The sequence below is a fragment of the Arachis duranensis genome, chromosome 4 (assembly GCF_000817695.3).
Source record: "Arachis duranensis cultivar V14167 chromosome 4, aradu.V14167.gnm2.J7QH, whole genome shotgun sequence".
NCBI classification, from domain to species: Eukaryota; Viridiplantae; Streptophyta; class Magnoliopsida; order Fabales; family Fabaceae; genus Arachis; species Arachis duranensis.
In genome coordinates this window covers 133,811-142,795 of record NC_029775.3, presented here as the reverse complement: position 1 = coordinate 142,795, position 8,985 = coordinate 133,811, and the positions used below count along the sequence as shown (strand labels likewise).

The 8,985-nt window shown below is 32.0% G+C and overlaps 1 protein-coding gene across 3 annotated transcripts; it reads right to left on the bottom strand.

Annotated features, from left to right (window-relative positions):
* Nucleotides 1–574: 574 nt before the first annotated feature.
* On the bottom strand, nucleotides 575–7,081 carry LOC107482523 (beta-amyrin synthase). 3 transcript variants are annotated; one of them, XM_016103053.2, is made up of 8 exons: nucleotides 6,871–7,081; nucleotides 6,412–6,626; nucleotides 4,394–4,579; nucleotides 2,072–3,163; nucleotides 1,797–1,895; nucleotides 1,640–1,696; nucleotides 1,155–1,523; nucleotides 575–998 (listed from the first exon to the last, which is right to left on the bottom strand). In XM_016103053.2, the coding sequence occupies exons 2-8, from the start codon at nucleotides 6,610–6,612 to the stop codon at nucleotides 723–725; spliced, it is 2,280 nt and encodes a 759-aa protein (XP_015958539.1). In that variant the 5' UTR covers nucleotides 6,613–6,626; nucleotides 6,871–7,081; the 3' UTR covers nucleotides 575–722. The 3 variants fall into 3 exon arrangements, with proteins under 3 accessions (XP_015958539.1, XP_015958540.1, XP_052115967.1); XM_016103054.3 differs by having other exon boundaries at nucleotides 6,875–7,081; XM_052260007.1 differs by having other exon boundaries at nucleotides 6,928–7,081.
* Nucleotides 7,082–8,985: the final 1,904 nt, after the last annotated feature.

The following is an 8,985-nucleotide window of genomic DNA, read 5'->3' as shown; positions in this document are numbered from 1 at the left end:
TTCTCTCAGAAGACAAGTTGTGTTTATACTGTATTTTTTTGCAGTGCTTTAAGATTTATTTTTTTTATTGTGTGCTTCTCTTTAATTAGGGATAAACTATTTTACGTGAGACTTAAGTTTCAAAGAAACAACAAATTGAGAGGAATAGATAATGGAAAAGTCTAGGAGACCAGCAGTTTTGTTGAATTTTGGCCAGCATATAACCAGCAGAGGAAGGTGAGCCATTGGATGAAATCTCACACCAATCTCACACCATCAAATCATCATTGATGGCTAATTGATGGCTAACAATCACAAAAATTGCTGGCCCTAGCATTGCTCATAGATAATATTATATTGTCAAGATAAAATAGTTAAGTAATCTAGCTATCACCAAATAAAATTATGAATAATTGCGATTTATGTTGCAAGCATGTGCACGAGTAATCGTTTTTCTATTTTATCTCTGGCTGGTTGCGCTGGGAGTTGTACATACCCTTCGGTCATTCCCATTATAAAGCAAAACGCACAAGACACCTATACATATACGTACGAGCACTCCGACACGAAGAAATACATAATAACAGAGATCAGATACCATATAACTACGTTGGAAGCATATATATAGATCATAGAGGAATGAATATGATTATAAATTTATAACAATAATTAAGCGTGGATGTTTATTGGTATGGGGTTTGTGGTAAATGTGATTGATTGAGTAAAATGAGTAAGTAATGGAATTAAGGCAAGGGAACCCGCTTGCGATATTCAGCGAGAGCCCACAAGGGATAGATATCTCTATACATTGGGTAATGCAACATGCAGTTCTTCATGAACACTCCCGTGATCTCCTGCTGGGGCCAATCCCCCTCTTCCAACTGGGAGTTGATGATCAACTTTGCTGCCCTGTGGAGAGGCCTTGCGTCTCTCTCTGCCTGCCCGGCATGAATAAGGCCCATCAAAGCCCATGCCGTGTGAACCACATTTGATCGACTTCCTTCCAGAGGTACGTATATCTGCATATATTCCAATTCATTCATTAGGAAGGATTCCCCTAAGCGTAGGTTAATGACCAGCACTTAATCCGTATAACTAATTAATGATTAAAAATCACAAAACCTGCTCACTTCTAACACTCATTATAATTCAGTCAGATAATTAATTAAGCAAACCTTTTGGGGGCTTGAAAGATAACTCTCCCCCCAGCCACCGTCGTCCCTCTGGGTTGTGAGTAGAAAGTTGACGGCTCTGCGAATGGCAGCGCAGTTGCCGTAGGTCTTGCCTGCTGCAGCGAGGCCTCCCAGTGCAAACCACGTTCCGTAAGTGAAGCAAACTCCCCAGTTTCCATACCAAGAACCATCCGCTGTTTGTGTATCTTCAAGGAAACGAACTGCGTTAGCGATGAAGTTGTCGATCTCTTTCTTTCTGTGCCCTGGATATAGCTTCTTGAACAACACCAAAGCCTGAATAGCTGATCCAGTGCACTCTACATATTCGTGCTCCACTACAATGTCCGCAAAAAATTCTGTCGGGTTCAGTAACTGAAAAATTGCATTCAAACCACCAATCCAACCCAACATATACATTTCATTAGCACTGTTACTGCTGTTGTATTAATATGAATCAAATCAAGCTAGCTAACACATGCAACACTTACTTCCAACCAGTCTTGAGCTCCTGGTGGCTCCCATGCTGCTAAACCACCTTTCTTACTCTGCAACAATGTATTCATCAAATTTCGAAACAAACAGCAACAAGTAGAAGAAGGGGCATAATATATTAATATTCATTAATTAATAATAGCTAGTGTTCACCTGAAGCGACAATAGAAGATTGACTGAATCATATAATCTTTCTGGTTCCATCTTTTCCCCCACAAGCTCCGGTGGCAACATCGATAAAAGCAGACAACACTAACAAATTGAAAACACACAAGATGATAATAATTGGATAAGTAATTATTGTTGATGATGAGAACCTACCAGCTAGCCACTGCTAGTCTGTTCTGTTTAGCTAAGTTGGGTACATGAGTGACAAAAGTTTATATAAAAAAGTATAATTATAACTCTAACAATGAGTGAGTTGTTACCTTCAAACCTTCTGCAGTACAATCAGAAACTTGCCATCCATGGTCTTGATCAGAAAAGGTCCAGGCGCCTTTGGAAATGTGACGATGCATACTCTTAAAATCTCCTGAAGGGTTGTCCCTAACCTGAGACTTCTTGATGAAATCATGGGCTTTAGCAAGAGCGGGAGCAAGTTCATCGAGGAGGTTAGCAGCAAGGAGGGCCTGAACAGCAAAGCCAGCATCCCACTCCTGGCTGCCAAAGCTCTGCATGGTAATTCCATCCTCCGAGACCCAAAGGTAATCCGGGACCCTTGCAAGATGCTTCTTGAAAGCGTCTCCGTCTGGATCTTCCACCCAGCAAGCAAGCATGCACAAGACCTTCTCGACGCAGCCAATGGTTATGTATCGGCTGTTCTCGTCTTCGTAGTGGATGTGCTTCATTGTGACTTGGAGGGCCCTCTCTCTCACCAGTTTATTAAAGGGCCAGCGCGTGAGAAGCGGCTCCGTGAATATGTAGAGGCTATCCCATATGAGGTCCTGTATGAGAGGATGCGGATAGTAGAGATCTTCCTTGGCGCATTGGTGTCGGGCTTTCTTCCAATCAACCTTCTCATAAGGAGGCTGGCCGTAGAGCTCCTGCCTCAACTGGAGGATGAGGGGCGTGATGGGCCCCACAAACCTCTTACCGTATAAGTATGACATAGGCATGTATACCAAGCGACAGTAGCACCACATCTTTGCTGGATGCATAGGAAGAAAGGAAGGAAGGAGCCAAAACTCAGGGGGCATTGGATTGGTTCCGCACCATTCAAAGAGGCCCAGTATCGAAAGCCAAGTCTTTCCCCACGAAGGTATGTGTGTTACACTGCCGTGATCATGAATCCACTTCCTTGCTCTGGCGCAGGCATCGTCTTCACCCCCATCGGGGCCTTCTCCCAGAATTCGCATGCATATGTAGTTGAGTGCAGTGCAGAACATGGTGCTGTGACCCTCTATGTGTAGCCCCCACCCTCCATCTTCGTTCTGGTGATAGTATATGTACCGAAGAATCTCTTTCTGGTGCTCCTCTGGGAAAACCGATTCAAGCTGTCCTGTAATGTACATACAAAACACCTGCAATAATATATATAATACAATTCATTATTGGATACTCTATCCTTCATTCATTAATTTACATTACTATTACTGTTCACCATTTCAATCAAACTCTCTTCAATACCACTTTTTTCAACATCAGTCTAAAATAATTTAAATTTCGAGTAAAATATAACTTTTGTCCTTAAACTTTGGAAAAAATTTTAAAAATATTCTTAAATTTTATTTTATTTTAATTTTATTTCAAAAAATTTCAATTTGCATTAAATATATTTTCGATGGTTGAATTTTTTAAAAAATTTAAGATCAATCTAACAATAATGTATGAAAATTATACATGATTTGCTTGTATTAAGGGTTGTTCTTATGAAATTGCTGTTGAATTGGTTTTAATTTTTTTGAAAAATTAGCTGTTAATGATATATTTAATACAAATAAAAATTTTTTGGGACAAAATTAAAATAAAATAATAAAATTTAAGAATATTTTTAAAATTTTTGTCAAATTTTAGAAACAAAAAATATATTTTATCCTTAAATTTATCTTATTTTACATTTTTTAACTTAAACTATTTTTTGTTAAATTTTTACTATACTTAACTAATTATCCTTACAATCATGTCATCTCGAGTTAAGTTTTACGACAATAGATTGTATGTGATTTCACATTTTTAACTTGAACCCGCTTTTTAGTATACTTAATTTTTCTTCTCTAACTAAATTCTAAAATTACTTTTTTATTATGAAATGAAGAGAGTCATGTAGATCACCAAAATAACACTTAAAAAAGATTGCGACTGAAAAGATAATATAAAAGAACGAATTTAATACTTGACCTCCAACATGACAATTGTTGGACAAAATAATTCAATTGTTAACTTGAGTTTACTTTCATTAAAAACAGTACTTTGTGACGCATTAAATCATGATATTTCAACATCTGCGGAAAAAAATTCTTATTGTAAATAAATATTAATTTTCTAACCCATTCATACTCCACCCAACTTCCCTAATTTCCTCATATATTGAATCATTGCCTCAAATATTTGACACGCACTAAGAGTTGTGAAATATAAGTTTATGATTTTGAGAATTATTTTATCAAATAATTCAAACCAAGAACAAATTTCATTATTTCAGATTTAATTTAAAAACTTTCTTTTAAATATGTGAATTTTTATAAATATAAATATAAATTATTACTAGTTAAATATTAATTTAAAATAATAATATTTGATGGTCTACTTACCAAGGGAGGAAGGAAAAAGAGTGGACCCGCAATTTGAGCAGGCCAATGGCCATGACTCGTCTGCAATGCGGAAAGATGATGTGCTCCCCTTCTCATTGCTGCTGTGGCCTTCTCGTAACTGATCTCTTCCCCATCTTCTATCCTCACACACTCTATTCTTTGTTTAAAATTCTTTTCCCTCAGAATCTGCACAAGCCACCCTTCAGTCAGGTTAGCTGCATTCTGTTATATTTGTCATTTTTTTATAATATTATAAAAAAAAAGTAGCATTTATCAAAATGGTAATAACCATCACATCCCCTATATCAAGTGTAAAGAGATGTTCTGCTTAGGCTGCTTTCTAAAGCGGCTATGCTTAAAAATTCTAGTGTGCCTTTGAAATTGGAAACTAAATGATGAAGGAACCCCTAGATTTGTTTATTTACAATTTTGATTTATTTTTTCTCATAAAAATGTCTTTTTGAATAATAGTATAATCTTTTGGTGGATAATTATATAAGATTAAATATTTTTTTATTGAATGTTTTTATAATATAATAAGTTTTATATTTAACAGTGAAAGAGTAATTCTCCTTCTAAACGAATAAAAAAGGAAGCAAAAAAATATTTTACATTTTAGTTTATATATTGTACTAGTTACACTCAAAAATAAAAGACTAAAATAACAATAATATAAACACAAACTAGATGTGCAGTAAGCTCAACACATGCTAAAGATGATTGCAGTACAGTTTTATGAAAAAAGGAAAGAATAGAGAAGTTATTAAGTACATCTGCAGAAATAAGAAATAATAAGTTTAGTCTGCGTAATTGAAAAGTTTTTATAAAAAAAATTACAAGAACATAAGTTTTTAAAGTCCTTATTATATATTATTAAAATTTTAAATTTTTTTACTAATAATAACTTTAATATATCTTTTAAAAATATATATTAACTAAACTCATAAATGTAAAGTAAAAAATGACTAATATATTTGTAGACATAAATAAATATGGTAAAATATCTTCGCAAATTGTGCTTATATAAATTATTGTCACATCTTGTATTTACACCAGTAATCTCATGCTGCGTGAGGATGGAAGCATATCCCTAAAATAATGTGGGGACTTGGGTAACATATAAATTATAATCCACCATTAATTAAGGTGAATTGTTGTTATTATGAAAAGAGCAATGTTAGGGGCTAGCAATTTTTGTGATTGTTAGTCATTAACTAGCCATCAATGATGATTTGATGGTGTGAGATTTTATCCAATGGCTCACCTTCCTCTGCTGGTTACATGCTGGCCAAAATTCAATAAAACTGCTGGTTCATAGACTTTTTCTTATAAAAATAAATACTATACGTCAAAAACCCTTTTATCATAAACTTATCTATTAGAATTACGTGACAACTTAATTTATGATGGAAATACATGAATTACATATGATTTTAACCAAATGTTGTTCACACGAAGAAAGTTTCCGTAAGAAAGGCGGCTAAGGGAATTGTAGGAGTACGGTAAGCAAGTAAAGTAAGATGGTGCATGTCGGACGGTAGTTGGGGAATATAATAATAATAAGATAATGTGTTTGGTAGATATTAAGAGTTTCTTTAGTGAATTTTGTATTCTTACCATTAATATAAATTGAAAACTCAAGTGCAGTAAATTTCATGTAATATTAATGGTTAAAAGTCGTTAAATAATTTGAATAATTTAATTAAATTTTTATTTAATAACTCTTAATTATTAATTTCACATAAAGTTGACTGTATTTAAATTTTTATTTAATACATACAAAAGTATCGACTTAAATAGAAGAATTTTAATTTGATTATAAGAAAAATTGTATAATAATAATAATAATAGTGCATCAACGAATTCAAATAACATAATTTTTCATATTTATGAAATCTTTCTATCTTTTGAAGAAAATAAAATAAAATAATAAACGTGCGAGGCAAGTAAGGGGTAAGTAGTAGGTAGATGGGTGAGAGGCAGCGGAGCGGTTGGGGTGGTGCGGGTGGTGATGGTACCTGAAAACGCCAAAGGAGGTCGCCGCAGGGCTTGACGTTGAAGCGGTTCTGATAGAAATGGTGGCGAGCAGCCTCAACCTGCTCCCGCTCCTCGGGAGTTCCTGCGTCGGGGTCATACTCCCATGTCTGCCTCCCCACAAAGTTGTTGGTGCTGAATAGGTATGGGTCCTTTCCACCTTCTCCTATCTTCAGCCTCCACATTTTCGCACCCTCCCCTAATTCATCGTATCAAAGATGCGAAATAAATTTTTGTATATATGTATATAAAATAATAGGTATTAGAATAATAATAAATAATTGAGAGTTAATAGTTGATAGCTAAATATTTATAATGATCTTTCAAACTAATTTCATAAATATTTAGCTACCAACTATTAACTCTCAACTACTTATTATTATTATTATTTCTAACACAACTACTTATTATTGTTGTAATAATAGGTAATAGATATTAGATACCAACCAGAATCAAATTGTGATCAATATAAAGAATAGAGAATATGTATGCATAAGTGCCTGTGGAACGGGGAAGGGAAGGAAAGCTGAGGTATGAATGTAAATAGAAGCTGAAGCAGAGAAAGCAGGCAGGGGATCGGAAGGAATATGATGACTTCTACTCTTATTTGAAGGGTCCTTGAATTCTGCAGAGCCCTATTTTTATAACACAACATCAACCTTATTACTATTTATTATATTAGCCCAGTGCCACTTCTTATATTAGTGGGAGTGTGGGACACGCCTTGCAAAACCAATATTCAAATATAAATTATTAAAAAATAAAAATCATTTCTCTTATATCTTTGCGGGACAAATCCAGCTCCCTATTGATTATTTTTTGTTCATATATCTTTTCTATATTCAAATATATTCTATTGTGGATAGTCAAAATTCATCTTCAGATTCTACATGTTTGGTTAAAAATGACTTTAGTATTTTCTATAGAAGAGAAAAAAAATTTGTGAAACTAAATAATTTTACTAAAAATGATATGGTAAATAGTAAAGAGGTCCAATAGTAAATACTGTGAATTACTCAATATTAACAAACTTATTGAGGCATTACATATGGCAGCGACTCAGTGACTATTAATCCTCCTCGTATAAGAAATTAAAGTGAGAACAAAGGCTACAAGTAAAAATATGATACAAAAAAGAAGCAGCTATATTTATGTTTGTATTATTAGTTGAGTTTATTTTCTATTCTGTTAGTATAATGATATTAATTGCCCAAAAAAAAAATTACCTACGTAGTAATATTTTATTATATCATTCTTAAAAAATACTAAAAATGTATAGTAATTAGACTCTTATTTATGAATATGTATTTTCTTGTATTTTCTTTTATGAATATACTATTAACAAAGACTCAGTTAATATGTGTTTTAATTTTTTTGTGTGTATTTATTAAAATAAAAAATTTAAAATTTTTACTAATAATAATTTTAATTTTTTTTAAGAATATACATAATTTAGATTGGATCATGTTTAATTAGATTTGGATCTAATTCTAATATTTTATCCAGATTATTTTACATGCTTTAATCTGATTCTAAATTAACTCGAAATAAATCAAATTAAATTTGAAGCAACATGGTATATAATGAATATCTATAAACAATTTTATTAATTTTATGTAATAAATTAATAAAATATTGCTTTAAAATTTTATATAATAAATTAATAATATTATATTATATTTAAGTTTTTATTTTAATTTATATTATATATGTGATGATGGTTATATAAATTTTAAAGATTGATTTTATTTATTATATATTAATAAATATAAAGGCTGGTTCCAATAAAGGTGAATAAGATTCAACCTTTTTACTATTTAAAAATAAAATCGAAACAAATTTTATTTAGATTATTATAGAACAAGATGAAATTGAGTAGGACAAAATTCCGTCCCTTCCTTAACCATGAAATCTATAGTTAACAATATTGAAAATGTATTTAATTGACTCATCATGAAAATTAGGCTAAATTTTTTTTTTGTTTTGGGAGTAGAAGTGGTGATATACCTTAATATTGTAAATTTTTTGTATTTTTTAAAACTGTGGGAAGTATACAAATCGAATGGTCTGATTTTTGTATCTCAAAATTTTTAATTTTTTTATAACACAAATCAAATGGTTCAATTTGTGTACCTCTAGAAATCAGACGATTTGATTTCTATACTTCTAATAAATGGACAATCCAATTTCTACTTCTCTAGTTAAACGATTTTGCATTTAAGTATAACACCCCAACAATTCACATTTTAAAAAATACTACAACCACTCTAATATTAAAAATAAAAAGTTCTGAAAATTAATGGACAACTTATTTGATCAGCCACCTTGTAATTAAAGTTAGAAGCGTTTGACAAAAATAAGTGTCAACGGTGAAATTTGGATATATGATCTTTAGATATATTTAAAGATTTAACTTTTCAATTCAACCTAACAAAATAAATTTTTCTTTGGCTCCTAATAATAATAATGTCAAACATGATATGTGCATAATAAAAATAAATTATTAATATAAAATATATTCAAAAAATATAAAATACACACAAAATATTATAAATTGT

What these genes read in the sequence shown, in the direction of transcription:
- LOC107482523 (XM_016103053.2), bottom strand. Translation starts at nt 6,612, where the DNA reads ATGTGGAGGCTGAAGATAGGAGAAGGTGGAAAGGACCCATACCTATTC. An exon ending in TCTTTTTCCTTCCTCCCTTG is followed by an intron (nt 3,164 to 4,393) that starts GTAAGTAGACCA and finishes ATATTATTGCAG; the next exon opens with GTGTTTTGTATGTACATTAC. An exon ending in GAGCTCAAGACTGGTTGGAA is followed by an intron (nt 1,524 to 1,639) that starts GTAAGTGTTGCA and finishes GCAATTTTTCAG; the next exon opens with TTACTGAACCCGACAGAATT.